At 36.5% G+C, this 19,770-nt stretch overlaps 1 protein-coding gene across 2 annotated transcripts in view; it reads right to left on the reverse strand.

Moving 5' to 3' along the window:
• Positions 1-19,360, reverse strand: part of LOC104898653 (uncharacterized) — a 31,688-nt gene extending 12,328 nt beyond the window's left edge. Inside the window, exons 1-13 of one of the 2 annotated variants that reach the window (XM_048645039.2) lie at positions 19,018-19,360; positions 17,952-18,296; positions 17,702-17,842; positions 16,975-17,107; positions 16,763-16,876; positions 16,598-16,635; positions 16,448-16,522; positions 7,503-7,595; positions 7,368-7,428; positions 1,796-2,128; positions 731-857; positions 420-519; positions 59-128 (exon numbers count right to left, since the gene is read on the reverse strand). In XM_048645039.2, the coding sequence (XP_048500996.1) occupies positions 59-128; positions 420-519; positions 731-857; positions 1,796-2,128; positions 7,368-7,428; positions 7,503-7,595; positions 16,448-16,522; positions 16,598-16,635; positions 16,763-16,876; positions 16,975-17,107; positions 17,702-17,842; positions 17,952-18,296; positions 19,018-19,023 (1,636 nt within the window). In that variant the 5' untranslated portion in view covers positions 19,024-19,360. Of the gene's footprint in view, positions 1-58; positions 129-419; positions 520-730; positions 858-1,795; positions 2,129-7,367; positions 7,429-7,502; positions 7,596-16,447; positions 16,523-16,597; positions 16,672-16,762; positions 16,877-16,974; positions 17,108-17,701; positions 17,843-17,951; positions 18,297-19,017 lie in introns of both variants that reach the window. The other variant, XM_010685754.4, reaches the window with a different exon arrangement.
• Positions 19,361-19,770: the final 410 nt, after the last annotated feature.

A 19,770-nucleotide genomic window follows, 5' to 3' on the forward strand; every position in this document is an offset into this window, starting at 1 on the left:
GATGTTTACAACAGCTATTATATATAATAAACAAGTTAGTTGTGTCAATATCTAATACCGTTAAACCCTGGGAACTGAATGTGGCCACCAGCTACAGGACAGGATTTCCATATGCCATCCACGGCAACCTATAAGAAAGAAAAAGCATAGTTCAGCAAGTTTTGTCAGTAACATATTGCTCGCAAAAGTAACAAGACTGCTATTACAAGTACCAAAGACAGCACTCCATATATTAGCTACAGGTTCTACAGAGGTATAATATTTGTCATACTAAGATTAACCATATTAATCTTCTCATGTAGCTTAGTGGAAAATTTTCCTCATTCTCTCTGGCCCCTGCCTCCTAAGTCCTACACAACCCATTCTTCACGATTTGCTTTGTGTACAGTAACTAAACCATCTACAGATCTCAGCCTTACCTCCAATGTCGTGTTCATACATCGATGTTGGTAGCATCCATTTCCTTGAGTAGAAGAACCACGTACAAAGCCAGTACGAACCAGTGATGAGGCCATGCACCTGCACCCGGTCCAAGGTTAAAAAAGAAGTAAAAAAAAAAATCTGCTACAAGCACTTCACAATCCTGATTATATCTCGTACACTTGGAAACAGATTCAAGCCCACTAGAAACATGGCTCATAGACAACTTCAGCAGCCATACCATGGCCTAGCTACCTGAAAAGTTTCACGATTAATTACACTGTATTAAAACACAAAGGAAAAATAGTACCTGGAATTGCTTCCTCGCACTTCTCCCAACATGCGGTCAGGTGCTCTTGCGCTATTGGTGTCTGTACATGACCCATCAGAATAAGCTACAAAGTAGGTGCAATAATCGGCCAATGAGGACTGCCCACCTGCAACAACCAAAACCAGAAACTATGTTACTAACTTACAATAGAACTAGTAGGGTACTTCATATACACCCTAAGTTAAAGTCTAATAGAACTAATGGTGAAGGAAGGTACTCCTTTTTATGTTGAAAAAAAAAAAAAAGCCACCTAAAATTCGAGCCACTCATTTTTGAACAAGCAGTTGGTCTTTTCAGCAATTCTTTTATCAGCTAATCGTGTTCACACTGTCTGAAGAATAGGCCCACTGGCCATGATGTCCGATACATGGGATCCCATACCAGACAAAACTCTTGCCTGAAACACTATATTTACTATTCAGAGCTTTTAGTTTTCCAAAGATCATTAGAGAAATACTTCGACAAATTTCAGCAATCTTATCAGCCTCAAGATCCTAGATTCTAGACGAGGGTTGCTAATTGGATCTCCAAGAGTTCTCTCGATCTAAACCGACTGTTTGGACCAAAAATCTTGAGTAAGCCTCAAGTTTATTAAAGTGGTTTGGCTTGTATCATCTTCATTCTCCTATCCACAGTTATACATTGTCTCCAAGAGGGAAAAAAATAACCCAAATGTTCAGCTCCAAATGCACAAAATAGAGACTCTAATATACAGTAGCATTTTGATACTTTATTTTCTTCTAAGATCTTACAGGTTTCTTTTGGAGTTTGAACTTGGAGCATGCGATTGATTTATACAACAAGTAGCTTATTTGCAACATTAAAAACTAAATTGCATCTGATGAAGGCCTCCATTCTATGGAGAGGTTGCCCATGAAAAATTCATCAAATGCATAATTAAGGATGTGATTAATGACGAACGGTGATAGGACGCATCATAAATTTACAGCTTTTTTAATCACTTGACTATGGGCGAAGATGTAAAAATGAGAAGTCCTAAATGAACAACCAAATAGATTATAAGAACCACAGCATGAAATACACCTCTATTAGCCTGGGGGAAGTATTGGGCCCACTGAGGAAGGTCGCTTGTATAGCTTACAATAGGGCAGTACCCTTCTGCCTCTCTGTTATATGTACAGCCTGACAATTGGGTGTTGTTGCAATGATAAGCACCCTTCCATTGATTGCACGGTGAGATAACAAATTCAGTCCCTTGGTTGCGTCCCCAGTCAAGGTGGTCTGCCATGCTATAGTTGGCCTTGTACCATCCACTATCCTCCAATATAGCCAGAGTCATTGTCGAAACAACTGACCTTGTGTCCACAGACCCCGTCATAATCTCATTCATCAAAAGCCTCTTCTCCCAATGCGAGCCTGCAACCATATACAATATAAGTTGGGAATAACCAAAACCTTAGACATGTGACGGACTTTAGAACCATACGTTTTTAAAGATTAACAAACAGAAAGTACATATAAAGACTAAATATGGATCAAATATGATATGGAAAAACTATAACATCCATGCTACCACACCAGATCAGATTAAACTTACACTACTTGCACTCTAGAACAGGGTCAGTCAGTCAGATTCAAATTGTAGGGTGCCTAAATCATTATCTCCCAAAGTTTTCGGAAAACATATTACTAGAATATTATTAAGCTATGCTGCCACGTCCTACCAAAAAGAAGAAAATACTCGTCATCTACAAGCTTATTGACAGCACACAGTTTGACATTAGATGAAAGCACACTTTGATTGATTCTAAAATATGTCAAGACACCACGAGGGTATACTTCTCCAAAATCTTGTATTAAGATTCCAGCTGAATCACCATCACTGTCAACCGACATTATAATAAATAATGAAGTTCAAGTTTTTACTTTCAATTTTAGATTTGAATCACAATTTCATTCCTTTGCAATAGGATGGATTTATGATGTCAAATCGAGAAGAGAGATGAGACGGAAAAAAATGGGGTGGCATCGCAGGAAGGGAATAGGGGGGCGGGAGTTCTGATTGTATGGTTTTTCCATTTCCATATATACTGTAGGGAAGCGGGAGTTTCTGATTGTATGGTTTTTCCATTTCCATATATACTAGTGAGTACCCCCCAGGTGACGCCCCTGAGTTACTGCATATCATATCTCATTTGATGGTTGTTGTCAGATGTTTACCATTCTATTTGAATTGGAATTCACTAAATTGGATCCCTCTAAATTCCAATATTATTATGTTACCCAATATCAAATCAATGTAATTTTAATATTTCGGTTAGCAAATTGTAATAACTATACCTTCATACTCCTCCGTTTCCTAAAGATTTTTCCTCTTTCCGTTTAAGTGCGTTTCCAAAAGATCTTCCCTCTTTTACTTTATTCCTTATTTGGAATTTTTTTTTCCCTTTTTAACCTCTCATGTCCCTATCATAGGGTCCACCATTACATTATTAATTCAATTTTACTCCCTTTCTCTCTCCTACTTTAACCCCTTTTTATTTGTTTATTTATCTTAACTCCTTTCTCTCTCCTACTTTACCCACCCCACACAAATTGATTCTCATTGGTATCTGTAGTAACAGTAACAAGGAAGATCTTTAGGAAACGGAGGGAGTATCTTATTAAGCTGAAATGAACTCCTTAAACTATGATCACAGCAATAGACCCCATAACTTTCTTCGACTGAATGTTTAGGCCCTTTCAACGCACCGGGTGTTACATATGAAACGCGATCCAGCTTTTACACTTCACTGAACTTTACTGGACAAATAGATAAGAAAATATGAAGAAAAAAAATGCATTAAAGTGGCAGTGATATCTCCTGATGCAAATCAGCAAAAATCAACAACTAATGAAGCTGAAAATTTAAAGCAAGAGTCTGACAACATGCAAAGTTTTGTACCAAATGAATGATATCAAAATAAGAAAAAGAAAGCATTGAGTTTTTATATATAAGAAATAAAAACCAAATATTTTCATGTGTTCTGATTTCGATTTATATGAGATGGATGTTTGCACAAACAAATGCACAAGGAAACCTATAAGTTCTTTTTTTTTTCTTTTGGTTTCCAAATGTTTAGATGAATTAGACAAGAATGAGAATTTGGAAAGAGAAATCAAAGTGAAAGTAGAGTAGTTTACTATTCAAACTTTTTTGGGTTATTCTACATTTTGCCCTCGTGTTTTTTCATTTTCTACGTTGTACCCCATGTTTCTAGGATTTCTACACTGTACCCTTCAACTCTCATTTTTTAATTCAAATTGCCATTGTCGTTAAGTGAACGTTAAGTGTTCCGTTAGTGAAATTAATATTGATTTATTAAATTACCATCAGGTTAAAAAAACCCATGAGAGGGAAACTTTCCTACCATAAAACTTAGGGTTTGACTCCCTCTTATTGACTTATATCCCCTCCCCACAAATCTTCATCTTCTTTCTTTCTCTGTGAAGCTTCTCCCCAAAATTAACAATGTCAAGTGCGAATTCTTCATCAGGTGCGTGCTTGGAAAGGGATTTCGTTGCTCCCAAGTGTAATTGCAGGCCCCTCAAAAATGCGAAATTGCGCATTTCTGGTTCTCAACGCAATCATGGTAGAGCCTATTTCAAGTGCGATTTTTGCCAATTTTTTGTGTGGTTGCACAATGGACATTTGGGTTTCTCTTTTGATAGAGTGCAAAGAAGAGGGAGTAATAAGAAGTTGAATGATCATTACAGGAGAGAGAGAAGGGGAATTTTAGTTTTCCTTTTTTTAAAAAAAAATATAAAAAACAAATAGTAGGTAAGGCATTTAATGCCAAACCTAACATCCGTAATTAATATGAGATCATTAATGGCAATGTGAATTAAAAACTGAGAGTTGAAGGATACAATGTAGAAATTTTAGAAACATGGGGTACAACGTAGAGAATGGAAAAACACGAGGGCAAAATGTAGAATAACCCAACTTTTTTTATCAATAAAACAAGGAAATAAAACGAGAGTTTGTATGGGAGAAAGACATATGTCCCTTTGGCTTTGTGTTTTTAATAAGGTATAAATTAGGACTCCTTTACAATGTTGAACAATATATTTGAGCCCTTTCAATAAAGCTGAAACCCAAAATCAGTTTCTTTTTACCCTTTCGTAATGATTTGCACTAACCAACAATATTCTAATTGACAAAGAATAAATATTATAAATGTTTAATTCAGGCTTCAAATACGGTAGCAACACATCAATAGCATTAACATTTATAAATTCTCAAAAAGAAATATATAATTAGGTATAAAATTGCGTAGTACTCCATCCATTTTCCTTGGTTCTAGTCACTTTCCATTTACATCCACATTTAAAGTTCTACTCACTTATGTTTTATTCCTTATTTGGCAACCATTTTTCCTCTTTATCCTCCAATACCCTACATGTGAACCACTTCTACTCCTTTCTCCTTTAAAATAAACAAAGACACACGGGGTCGTCCTTCTTCGTGTATTCATTGATTATTGGAGCTATAGCAAGTGTGTAGAGCTAAGGAAAACAAAGGGACTCTTACATAAGGTCATGAGTTCAAGACTTAAAGCAGCCTATCTATGGGAGGGGAGTGACGTGGCAGATATCATGTATTGTAGACGTTCTTTCATTATATATTTATACACACGTAAGGTCCCAAACTAATTTATTTGACATCCGTATCAATAAATATAATGACATATCAGATTTCGATCATTAAAACAATATACTTGAAAATATGTTAAATTGAATAAAGCTAATAAATGTCTGAATTCCCACTATATAAGATCTATGCTTCAGAAAACTAGCAAGTTGCAAAACTTTTGACATTAGCATTGTTCATATACTCCCACCATCTGTATTTAATCAACAAAATCTGTACTTTTGCACTATTCACATACTCCACTATAACCATTACTTGTGATTTGAACATAAATAAAACTTATTTACTTCCTCCGTAACAAAGTAGATGTTACACATTTTAATAACAAAGTAGATGTTACACATTTTAAAACACACTTTTAAAGAGGAGAGAGAAAGAAAAAAGAAAATCATGTAATAGGAGAGAGATAGAGAGAGATTGTTGCCTAAAAAGGAAGTGTAACATCTATTTTGTTACGGAGGAAGTATATTTAAGGATATAAGGGTCAAAGTTATGCATTAACAAGTCAAATTGTGTAGATTAAATGACACATGTAGTACTAACGTAAAGCATATTATTTTGCTAGTGTATGAAAAACAGATGTTATTATGCAGTATGCTTAGTTTAGAAAGGTGCACGCATCCCGTAGACAAAGGCGCACGCATCCCGTAGACAAAGGCGCACGCATCCCATAAGCGAAGGCGCATGCATTCCGTAGGCGAAGGCGCACGCATCCCGTAGGCAAGGCGCCTTTGGTGCCAAAAAAAACTTAGAAATAAAAAATCGAAGCATTGTAATATCTAAAGCAACATAAATATTATATAACCCATAAAGGGATATAAGAAAACATTGTTCATCGCTAGAATACTCCACCAAGTCAAAGTACTAAGTAGAAAGAAAAGCAAACAAACTTTTCAAGATTCTCCATCAACAAAGCTACAATTCAAATGACTCCTAAAAAATCTACAATTCAAATGATATCCCAAAAACTAATTAATGTAGGAACAATATGTATATAGTAATGGAAACATAAAAGCCTAATACACTCACTGCCTCTAAGAAAAAGAAACTTTTGTTTTTGAAAGAAATTTGCTTAACTACAGTCATGCAGTCACTGCTTCTACAAGAAAGAAATAAAGTGAGAGAGAAGAAAGAAAAGAGGAAGAAAAAAAAAAGACAGAAAAGACGAAATAAATAAAGTGAGAAAGCAGATAGAAAGAAGGAAAAGAAAAAGGAAGAAGACGGAAGAGACAAAAAAAGAAAGGAAAAAGAAGAGAACGACAGAAGAAGAAAAAGACCAACAAAAGATAAACTTAACGGGAAAAGCCAACCACCAGCGACAGACAACCACCGGCCAGAAGCAGCACGTATATCTAGGGTTTCCACAATGGAAAGGCAGAGGCAGGGTCGACCAATAAAGAACCATTCAAAACCCTAAAAACGTGGAATTTTTCAAAACAGAGGTGATGGACTGTACGCCTCTTGAAAAGGAGCACCTCCTGCGCCTTACGCCTCTTGAAAAGGCGCACTTATCATTGCTCACTTCGCCTGGGTTGGTCTAGGCATTTTTCATGTCGCCTGAGCTCACCTTGCAACTAGGCACGCTTGGGCACGCTTTTTTAAACTAAGGCAGTATGTTAGGGGATGAGAGAAAATGGGATATACTTCACATTGGAAAGTGTGCAAAAACAAATTCCATTATAGGTCAAGTGGAAGATAAGTTTGGGACATCTCAAGATAGTGTAGTGCAAGAGAAGATTGGGATAGTCGGATAGAGGTTGTAGTTTATATGGGGCACTTGAGTTTAAGCATAATTGAGGGTCAAATATGGTATCTTATCCACATCCATATCGTGTCATGTTATGGAATGTAATAAATATTGTAAGTACGGTCAGATAGCATACACAGCATGCAACACTTGGCAAAGACATCAATGATGGAAGAAAAGAGTGAGCTGAAGAAAGTGGAATAATAATCAATGACCTGATGTGCCTCGCCCACCACCATCTTCCAGCTCTAAACCAGTAAATTTCTCAGAAAATGCCTGCCAAAGTAACAAAATATTATCCTTCAGGTCATAATGCCTGCAAGTAACAATATTAAGTGTCTAACTAATACCCCATAATGATACCGAGCATGCATGATGACTCGAGGTAGCACCACAAGTGTTACCATCCGCCCAAGCCTTTCATCCATGGTTTGTTTTATAACCTGTGGAAGAGATTAGATGCCAAGAATAAAGCTTCAATTGTACATAGATAAAGATCATACCTCAGACAAGGAGAAACTTGAAGAAAATACAAACATAACCGAGCAGACATTTACTTGCCAGGAAATGAATGCTAATTGGTTAGCGTAGATAAACTTCCCCCCCCCCAACAAAAAAAGAAAAAAAGCCACGTTTTATAGAAGGAAAATTTTAAATTTCGATCAGAACACCGAGACAGATCAATTTCTGGGAGAAACATATGGCACTTTGCACTAGAGAAAGAAGAGGAATTACTACAGGCCTTAGTGGTATATTGACCTTCCCAATCACTAAGCATCTGAAACTTCACCATATAAATGTATCAACAAAACTGGACTCTGCTGAGAAACTAGTTCTTATTTTCAATTTTTTTCTAAGGTAAGGAGAAAAAACATTAGGAGTCCCTCCTCACGAGGGGAACACCTAATGTCTATTGCTATGATGTGAGTCAACTGGTACTAAAATGTGACGCCTCGTTCATGGAAGGGCTTTGGATATGTGAAGCTACAGACACCACACACTAAAAGATAATTATAGTGCATTCAATTGTGAGAAAAATTGCAGACTACATAAACAATCTCTCGTATTTAATTGATACTCTTATCCTCTTTGGAGTAGAAGTGATTCACACAACATATACAAAAATTTCAGCAATCCAGCTTTCAAAAATAAAACATAATACTCTCCAATAGAATCCCATTAAACCAATTAAGCAAACATGAAATGTCATCAAACAAGAGCACAGGTACAATTGTACAAATGTTTAGCAAGCCTTTGGCTTGAAAACAAGAAAGTCAATGATACTCGGACTCAAAACTTAACCCACCGTACTCGTGTGAATACTCCGCCAAATGGGTATGGACACAGGATATATGGCTTGGACTTGCCTGGAAGAAAATCGTTACAACTCATCTAGTATAAGAGACGAAAACAAATTGAAATAAAAATCAAAACTCACCTCTCTAGTACTCGTTTCCACAATTCATCAACAAAAATATTTGAGATGATGGGAAAAAATTATAACATTTTCACACATTTAGGGTTTACTCTTTGAGCTTAGCCATCTAAAAAAAATCCTCTATTCCAATTTAGTTGCAACATGGAAGGAGCCAAAGGTTTTAAACAGTGCATATGATGGGAAAAGATATACGAGGAAAAAGGAAAGAGAACAAATGAGCCCATGTAATTAGGAAAGAGATAGAGAGAACTAATTATTAATTTGAAGCTTCCATTAAAGGGAAGTTTTTGCGACTAATTTAGAGAGGAGGTAGTATATGTGAAAAATCTATTATTTCCTTTTCCTTACAATTCTTTGGGGTATTCCATAAATGAAAGAGCAAGCTAGTTGTCCCTTTATAGAAGACTAATAAATGAAAACCAAATTGAATTTCACAGAAGAAAAAATGTCAGCAATTGATAAGAAAATGAAAATACAGCATAGAACAAAAAAGCCCCATCTGTCTTTCTAAACTTGACCACTTCTTAGTTGTGTCCCTGTATCTTTAGATTAATAGTTTTCCATGTCAAACTCTTGGATCCAAATCTTACTCCAACACCCTTTGTTGAGTATGAAACTATGAGTAGCATCAAAGGAGTTGAAGAGATGTTTCTACTACTTTTCATGGCTACATTTTCATGATTGCAGCAAGTAAATTATAAAAACAAATGGAAATCAAGTTCTTTACACCTCAAAGGGGGATCTTCTCTTTCCAAATAAAATTCTTCAACTTCCAATACTTCCATATTTATAAGATTCTACCATTACTTAGTTTTGAACTATGTATTATAATCCGGCAAACATTTCTCCATGACTTCCCTTCTTTCGGTAACTCTCGTGACAAAGCACTAGAAATACTTGCTAACAAGATAGAATTTTGGATCCATTACATTATCTCCACGAGCTACAGCTACAAGAGCGTGGAGACAGAATCTATATTTAACATATAATTCCTCTTCAACAAAAGCAGGAACTTTTTACCAACTTTATAATGGAAAATCAACAGCATGTCGTGGGGTGCAAGTCCTCACCTAAACTACAGTCCCTACGTCCCCTTTGCCAAAAGGTGTCTGCATTTTTATGTCTTTCAAACTTACATAATCCTACCATTACTTGTTTCCATATTATGTCAAGGCGCACCCTTTTTTTACTCTTTCAATGTCGTCAAGGGTCATTAGAAGAAGTCTGAGTAGTAATTTTTCCAAATCACTATCATTTCCCAGTTCAATAAAATATAGACATCCAACACACCTTCTCTGCCTGAAGCCTTCACTTAGACTATGGTTTTGAACGTATTAATACAATCCATTTACTATGCTTCAAAAACTGTAGCAGGAGCATTAGACTATGGTTTTGAACGTATTAACAATCCATTTACTATGCTTCAAAAACTGTAGCAGGAGCATCTGTATTTCAAAGGTTGAGTGCTGGTGGCATTGTAGGAACATAAAAGTGAAAACATCTACAAAAGTAAAAAAATCAATAAGAAAGAATTATTCAACTAGAATAATACAAACTTTGGCTGCTTCTCCCATAATAATACAAACTTTTGATTATTATTTAATATCGCAAACATTATACCAAAACTCCTAGAGTATGTCAATGTGACTTGGAACCTGTAAAACAGATAAAAAAATCAAAATCTCTCTCTTCTTCCTCTTCCCCTCCCCCAACCACCTGAAACCACCCCCCGCCCCCGCCCCACCCCCACCCACGGCCCCACCAACGGAACCACCCCCAGCCATGAAACCTTCCCCAACACGAAACTAACTCCACCGAACTCGAAGAAGATGCCCTCTCCTCCTCCGACTCCAACGACGAACAACAACTACTCAAAGCTCCTAGAGAATAAGAAAATAAGGCAGAAGAACACGGGCCACATGAAAAAAAAAATCAGATTGCTAACCACATCCAGAAAAGAGAAGAGAGAAAAACTATGAAAGTATGAACCACCAAAACTCGACTGGCAAAAATTGACCCGAAACAACCTGAAATAAGCAGAATTTTTGACCCATTTAAATAATTGGGATGACAGACCAAGGATGTCTTGGCCTAGTGGTTAAGATTGAGGTGTTGTGAACGATAGGTCACATGTTCGAAACCCCCCTCCCCTTCTTTGTACCGCCTTCGTGGCTCATATGGATAAAAAAAAAAGTAATTGGGATGACATGATTAATCCATTTAATTAAACAGGATGGGTTCAAAATGACCTACCTTGACCTAATTGACTTAAACATATAGAAGAATTCTTGAAAAAATAAATTGATAAATCTAAAATTTGGTTAACAAATATTAAAGTATCTCTAAAATAGCTTATAATTATTCCGACAAACTCTAAACATGCATATTTTCAGTAGTGAACTGGCTCATTTAGCTTTTTAAGAAAATAATTCTTTTCCAATATAATGATAATAATGATTAAATAGGTTAAAGGAGTTATACAGGTAACCCCTTTATCAAATGGGTCAGTTCAATGTTGAGTTTTTCAACCTCTTTATCAATTTTTTTTTACATTTGCTTGCATTGAATTAAGAGGATTCTGTTGAGAGATCGAATAACCATAAGTTCTACCCTTCACATTAACATCATTAAAAACCATCGAAAACTAGACGATGACCTAATCACTTAAATCTTTATCAAGAGCCACAATTTGATCAAGATCAACTATGATCAAGTTCATTCACTCCATTAAATCAGTATCAAGTCTTTGAATCAGGTATTATATTTGTTGCTTAGGGTACGAATTTCCCAAGATATGCGTTCTTCTCAAATATGATTAGAGTACTTAAATTAATCACCTTGGATCCTTGAGAAAGTGGGATTAAGTTCATCAAAGTTCAAAAATTGCTTTGTTTTGAGTTGTGAACATAAAAATGTTTTTGTTTAGGATTGTTATTTAAATTTTTACCGAAAGTTATGTGTTTCGATCATCAAATAGCTTAAAAAGGGGAAGGTGCAATGAGGTGTAAAGGTCCCTCTAGCTATTCCTACTAGCCCTTGGGATGATTCCTACACAGACCATACAAAGGCTTTTTTGATTCAAAAATAGAAAAGCTATTAAGGCTTGACTTGCTCTACCATTACAGTTAGTTGCCTCTGACGCGCATATCAGGATTTCTTTGAAGATAAGGATTTTGATTTTAGGCTATAGTTCAAGTAATTCAATGAAATTAATTGAGGGATTGTGCTGGAATTGAATTATGAAGCCTAGGTAAGATTTAATTTGAATAGAAAACTTTTATATCCATTTCGAATCTAATTGATCTTCCCCATCTTTTTTTCTTTTGGCTTCTTCCCGAAACCAATAAAACTAGTCATCTCACAAATAACAACCATTACAATAATGTAATGGTTCCCAAACGTCGTGTCCCTTACATAGCGACTAAGCAGCCGAGTTTGGCGTAAATTTCAACACATCGTTCTATAATGGGTTTTCTCGAACAACTTTCAAAGTCTTAAACCCGTTACAAAGCTCCATAGTAGCCATTATACAATCTTCCCAATTTTGAGTTTATTATAAGTCATCAAACATGTTATATGGATTCTACATCTATTGCTATGCATGAGACATATTTGGTTGTTGAACTAGATTTATAAGAAACAAATAAAGAAGGAAAAGACAACCTAGACATATGATTCTAGGATATTTTGCGGAGAAACGTGACTTGGAAGCAATAAAAAAAAAATTGCGGATGTGGTCGCATTATTGCAGCAGCGGCTTGTATCAGATGTATGGAACGGATTGGGGCCAACACGGAGTGAATATTTTCAAAAATTCACATATACGAGATCTAACGCCAAATTTTCAATTTTATAGTTTAAGAAGTATTTCTATATCATAATATATAAAAAAACTCATATAGTACGAGAAGCTAAAGCATAGGTAAACAAAGAGCTTTATGCAAGATTGGATACGAAAGAAGGTGAAAAAGACATTTATAGAATTGCGCGTATGAGGGACAGGAAGACAAGAGACATAAGAAAGGTAAAATGCGTCAAGGGTGTGGACCAAAGAGTGCTTGTGGAGGATGAGGAGATAAAGGATAGATGGAGATCGTACTTTGATACCTTGTTCAACGGTGACAGAGCACAAGCCATCGGGGATGTACACATCCCGCCAAGTATGTTAAATCGTGAGTTTATGAGGAGGATTCAAAAGGGAGAAGTTGTTGCAGCATTAAAAAAGATGGGATTGAAGAAAGCTACGGGGCCAGATGGTATACCTATAGAAGTTTGGAGGTGTTTAGGGGGAGAGGAATCGAATGGTTGACAACATTCTTCAACATGATTTGGAGACACAACAAAATGCCATTAGAGTGGAGGAAGAGTACTTTGATTCCTTTGTATAAGAACAAAGGCGATGTACAAGATTGTACCAACTACCGAGGAATCAAACTAATGAGTCATACTATGAAACTCTGGGAACGGGTGATTGAGCAAAGACTTAGGAAACATGTAAAGATATCGGAGAACCAATTTGGATTTATGCCTGGAAGATCGACTATAGAGGCCATCCACCTCATAAGACAAACAATGGAACACTACCGTGATAGGAAGAAGGATCTACATATGGTTTTCATTGATTTGGAGAAGGCATATGATAGAGTACCAAGAGAAATACTTTGGTGGGCGTTGGCAAGGAAAGGTGTTCCACTGAAATATATAGATATCATCAAGGATATGTATGAGGGGGAACTACGAGTGTGCGGACTACGGTGGGGAGGCAGAAGAGTTTCCTATTACGATCGGAGTGCATCAAGGTTCTGCACTTAGTCCCTTTCTCTTTGCTCTAGTCATGGACGAAATAACGAGGTCAGTTCAAGATGATATACCATGGTGTATGATGTTTGCGGATGATATTGTGTTGATTGATGAGACAAAGGAAGGTGTTGAGAGTAAGTTGGAATTGTGGAGGCATACATTAGAAGCCCGTGGTTTTAGATTGAGCAGAAGTAAGAGGAGTATATGGAGTGCAAGTTCAGTGGGGTTACAAGCAGCGAGGCGGGGGCGTCACTTTGGATAGCAAAGTGGTTCAAGGATCGAACGTCTTCCGTTACCTAGGATCCATTCTCCAAAAGGATGAGAACTGGATGGAGACGTGGCGCATAGAATTAACGCGGGTTGGTTAAAGTGGAAAAGTGCCACCGGATTCCTTTGTGATCCGGCATTCCCAAAGATTAAGGGAAAGTTCTACCGCACTGCAATTAGGCCTGCTTTGTTATATGGCACCGAATGTTGGGCGGTGAAACAATGCCACGTTCATAAGATGAAGTGGCGGAGATGCGTATGTTGCGGTGGATGTGTGGCCACACAAGGAAGGACCGATTAAGAAATGAAGTGATCCGGGAAAAAGTTGGAGTTGCATCCATTGAAGAAAAGATGAGGGAGAATCGGTTAAGATGGTTTGGTCATGTGAAAGGAGATCAGAGATGCACCGGTGAGAAGAATTGAAGAGTGGAGGAGTAATCAAATTGTAAAGGGTAGGGGAAGACCTAAGATGACTTGGCTGAGGGTAATTGAAAGTGATATGAGGTTACTTGGGTTGAGGAGAGCATGACGTTGGATAGAAGTGGGTGGAGGGTAGTATCTATGTGGAGGAAGGGGTCTGATTACTCATTTATTTGTTTTCTCAATTGTGTTGGTATTATAACCTTTTGCTGAAAACCTTTTCTAAACACTTTTTGGTGTAAACCTTATTTTAAAAAAAAAAAAAAAAAACTTTTATCACTCTTGACGATGCCATCTCCTCTGGTCACGATTCCAGTTGACGATTCATGTTAGCCGACCCCAATCACCTTGGGAATAAGGCTTAATTGTTGTTGTTGTTATTTGTACATCCAAGACGTAAATGCCCCCACTAATTTATTCTCCCTTCTTGAGTGTGTACGTGTTTTTCTTTCGTCAATTTTGTCAAAAGAACGAACGTAACGGATAAAATTACGCTCTAACACGACGAGTCACCATTATGTAACGGACGATGCGGCGAGAAGGACGTCATTTTTGTCGTGGCGTTGTATAACGAGATTTCTCGAAACGACAACTTCCATATTCGTTACAGAATTATCGTTACTGAGTTTTACTTCCATGCTTGGAAGGGTGGTAAGCCTTCCTACCACTGTGACAAAGGAGTAAACTTGTTATTTAGATTCTCATGTGGAGTTATATGGTGCCAGATTCTTTAACAACTAATATTTTTTTCCTATGTCTTTTAAGCTTTTTCAAAAATAAACTTTTAATCTTAGGAAAATGATATATGGAGCCCATAAAAAGTTGAACGTGGAAGCATTAACAACACTGATTGACACTTATTGTGTCATAAATTCCAAGAATAATACTCCCGCCGTCCCATAATATAGTGCTTGTTTCTCTATCTTCAAGTCAAAGTTTAGAATCTTTGACCAAAAATGGTCACTAATAAACACAAAAAAACTACTCATGTAGGGTCTTGTTAGGTTCGTCTCAATGTGTTATTTCATAATATCAACTTTTAAAAATTTTTATTAATACGAAATTAGTAGTTAAAATAGTAAAATGGTAAGTAAAAGTAATACTTCCTCCGTTTCTAAATAAGTGCAACATTTCTTGTTTTCACGTTTGCCAATGCATTATTGTAACCATTAATGTCTTCAATTATCAATAAGTAAAAATTATAAAAAGTTGATATTAAAAAAATTCACATTCAGACGAATCTAACAAGATCCCACATGACTATGTTTTTCCTAAACCCTAAATCACCAAAGCTAATTAAAGTTTAAACTGTGAATAGTAAACACTATGCAAATGTTGCACTTATTTAGAAACGGAGGAAGTATGACTTTAAAAAATGTGTAAAATAAAAACAAAAGCCCATAATAATCAAAAAGGAATAAGGGGCATGTGACTACCTCATTAGTCAGAGACAAGGGGGATTAGGCTTAGTTCACTAGAAACAAAAGGGAGAAAAAGGATTTAAAAATTCAAAAGCTTTGAAGCAGAATATGCAGCTCAAAGAGCAAAATTAAGTTTTCGAATGGTAAAAGAAGAAAAAAATTGAAGAGAAGAACAAAGAAGGTGACGGACGGAGACGAAGACACAAAAAGAGAAACGAAGCAAAGATTTGAGAGACAAACTAAAGGACATACTAAGGAGAGAGAAATACAAAAAACATCATTTCGCTAAGTAGGATTCGTCAATAAAAGGTTTACACAAGAAAGACATCCTTAGTTTTAAAAAGCTCACTTCCATTTATTGATATTAATTCACCTAAAAGATCATGAATTATGATTGGTTTACTCAAGAAAGACAATTAAGATTGCTCCACTCCCATTACTTAAAATGATAGAATTGATACAATTTTATGCAATTAATTAAGGACTTCTGCTGGAATTTGAGTTTTGAATCTTCTAGGCTTTAATTTGAAGAAATTGCTATTTCTAAGGTCTTTAGCTCAGTTCTCGTTCCTCTCGCATGCATCTACCATAAAAGTATTCTGGTGGTTGCCTAGCGCTAACACAAAGCGGCCTGAGGCACGCTCCTACCTGCACCCACTGTAAGTTGGACTGCCAAGGCTATTATTCTTGTGCCTAAGGTCACATAGCGCCTGGGAGCACATTATAAATCTAAGACTAACATTGAAGAAGTAAATCAATTCTCCTATGAACATTTGAAGATTAATGGTGCAAATATGTCAAACAATTTAATGAAAACAGTTTTCCTTTCAATTCTTAAGCCAACATTAACGCTCCAAAGCTTTTGTGTACACACAAATACTAAAGCAGAAACCCTCCTATTCTTCCATGTGTGCCACTCATAATTCATATTAAAAAGATCTAGAAGTACCTGAGCTCGTCTTCGTTTGCGTTCATCACGGAAATGTGCAAACGCATGCGGATCGAAACCAAGAACATGCATAACCTGGACAAACATCAATATCATGAAAGGTGATAAACTTTTACTTCCTTTCTCATTTTAGAACAAAAGTTGACCAACCTCATGTATGAGAGTTGCGGAAAGCAGCGTTTCAGCTTCTGCAGTCAAATGGCGGGGAGCAACATTTACATGGCCTTAAGGAACAATATAATGTATCAGTTGTCACCAATGTTGTAGAGATACATGAACAGAATCTGTAGGCCAGATTATCTCCTATAAATTTACCTGCAATGGCACGGCCCCACTGATCCCGCTCACATGCCACTGCCCATGCTAATGTATTGCCAGTTGTTGGTCTTGTAGTTACCAAGAGAACTAGATCCGCATCAGCAATACCCTCTGGAAAGAGAAGAAGAGACAGAAAATGTGGTCATAAACCTAATGAAAGGATGAGTTACAAAATCTAATCCTAACACTGCTTCGCCAAAAAGGAGAACCTTCTACATATTCCCTTGGTAGCTGTACACCTCCATCTTGTCCACATGCAGAGTATCCACTCAACCGCAATTTCCCTCTAACCGGCTCAACAGATAAGGCTCTCTGGAACCAGTCTGCTGTCTGCCCCAGAGCCTGTCCATCCATTTACAGACATAGGTCATATTCGACAGGTAGATAGTTATAATCAGAAACAATCTAGATTCAATAGTAACTAAAACAATTCTTGACATGAACCACCAAAACAAACAAGATTAACAAAACTTGCCAGAAATTTGAAGATTCTCAAATCTTTTCAACAAAATATACTTTCCCGTCAGAGTGATTATAATGCTAAGCAAAAGTCGTCAGGAAATTAGAACGAAACCAAAATTTTGGAAATTTCCGACCCTAAAACTCGAGGCTAATAAGTATTTGAACCACAAAACATATCCTGATTCGTAAGCTCCCTATTATTTCACTTGAATATCACCCAAGTTTCAGAAACAAGCTGTCCCTCTGCTTAAAATCACTTCAGTTAATATATACATGTCCAAGTGTGCAACCGAAAGATTAATGGCAAAACAGTGCACATCTCCGAACCCACTGTGTTACATTTGGCTTGTGGCATAAGGAAAACGGCATAATCTAAGTGCCAACTGCCATGGAAACAAAACTCACACCAAAAGTGATTATATGACAGTTTACATGAAATACGAATGAAATAAAGAAGAATAAAGAAAAGCACACCTTATGCAGGCGATGCTTTTTATCCTCCCCAGATATATCATCCAATGTACAATTATACCAGCAGTCTCCTGAAACTGGGGGATTGATATGAGAATTACATGGTGGTGTCCCCGGAACAGATGTAATAGGAGGTTCCCCAAGCTGATAACCAGAGAGGTAACATATTAGTCAACAAATCAGCAAAAGTGAGAAATAGAGACAGCATTCCACTATTGTGCATATAAACTCAGCAGCTATTCCTAATCCTCACCTTTACAATGTCCCCAACATTTCTGCAGTCTCTATCAGATGAATGCCCCACTGCATCATAATTTAAATATATTCTAATTGGACTCTTTCCGTCTTCAGATTCTGAGACACCAAGCAAGGAACGACCCTTGTGGTTGAGAGACTCTGTGAGCCCAGACTCTACATATACTTGAGGGGTAACAGAATAAAGCTGACGACCAGGTCGCTTGCGCTCAGCAATAATTTGATCATGTATACAAGAATGTGAGTTAATACTTCGAACTTCCCTTTCTTGCCCTTGCTGTTGTAGATGGTAATCTATGGACTGTGCATTAATAAATAGGAAGAACGCCAATAGCAAAACAATCTGCCAGAGGGAATCATTAAGCAACAATTTGACAACAAATTATAATTTATGTCAAGAACACATGACATAAAGACTAAACGTATAAATGAAATGAGAATACACATAAAAAAGACAGGCGTAATACGAGAAAACCCAAGTAAAGGCGTGACTAAAGATTGACATTTAAGTGAGGTATTTCATGCCAAATTAACTCAATATTAGAAGTTTATGAGCTCAATTTGAATCTCTATTCCGTAAGGGAACATCTGGGCACTTGGATGTCCCTATGAAATGCCTAAAATACCTGTATGTAATTAATATTTAAATTGTTAAAAAAAATGTCATTGTTTTAGCCATGAAATAAATGTATGATTGTCACTGTAACTAATCAATTATGTTTTGTAGGAGTATAGGCTAATTAGTTAGGAAGTGGAGTATCACGATTGCTAACTAAAATGCCACTTACAAAGTGCAACTAGAGTATCAAACAAACATACTTTATATTTTTGCTTTTTTCTCAATGAATTTGGACTACCATAAGTAATCAATATCAGAACTGCAACAATCAGTTCAGAATCACACCCTAAAAACCCCATAAGTTAAAATGTAGCAGAACGCCAAAAAAAAAAAGGAATTTTAAACATGTAAAAGTCCAAAAAAAACATTAAAAAATCATTCCTTAAACGTATATTAGTGTGTGAACAGATCGTAACCCAGAACATCAAACTTTATAAATCCTTACCTCCATCAATAATTTCACTGAACCCTAAATTTTCCATCAAAAGTCCAACGTTTTTTCGATCAAGAAACAGACCCATAGAAGAAAATCAGCATTTCCACTTACAGCTATAAGAGGTACAAAAAGCGGAAAAAGGTAGAAAGTTGAAAAAATCAGTCGTTATATAAAACAATTGAATCAGAATAGAATTTCTAAAATGAGAGAATTGATGATATTGGATGAAATATGATAGTTTGGGTTGGAGTGAATTTTAAGAATGAGAGACTAGTTCTTTAAAATTAAGGTGAGGTGAGGTTAGGGCGACTGGTGAGGTGAGGTGGGGGTACTGTGAAGCTACCAACGAGTGAGAGAAAAGATAGATGCTGTTGTGAGAAATAGAGAGAGAAGTTATGCAAATATATCAGAGAGTATTGTATTGCATTGATGTGAAGAACTGATTTCTTACATCGGTATTTATAGGCAAAAGTATACTGTTTTAACATTACATTTTCAACAATTTCTGCGCGGAAGAAAATTTTTCCTAACATGCATTAATGACATTCACTATGCTTGAACAGTGAAATTTTCAATTCACTGTTTCTCAACACTCCCCCTTGAATGTCTATTTATAATTCATAATAGACGTTATCTTATTAAGAATCTTGGTTAGGAAAAATCCTGTGGGGATAATCCATAACTAGGGAAAGAGTATAACTATTATGTATCTTTATATGCTTAAAATCAACTGCCTCATTAAAAACCTTGTCAGGAAAAACC

This window comes from Beta vulgaris, chromosome 1 (assembly GCF_026745355.1).
Source record: "Beta vulgaris subsp. vulgaris cultivar EL10 chromosome 1, EL10.2, whole genome shotgun sequence".
In the NCBI taxonomy this organism is placed as follows: Eukaryota; Viridiplantae; Streptophyta; class Magnoliopsida; order Caryophyllales; family Amaranthaceae; genus Beta; species Beta vulgaris.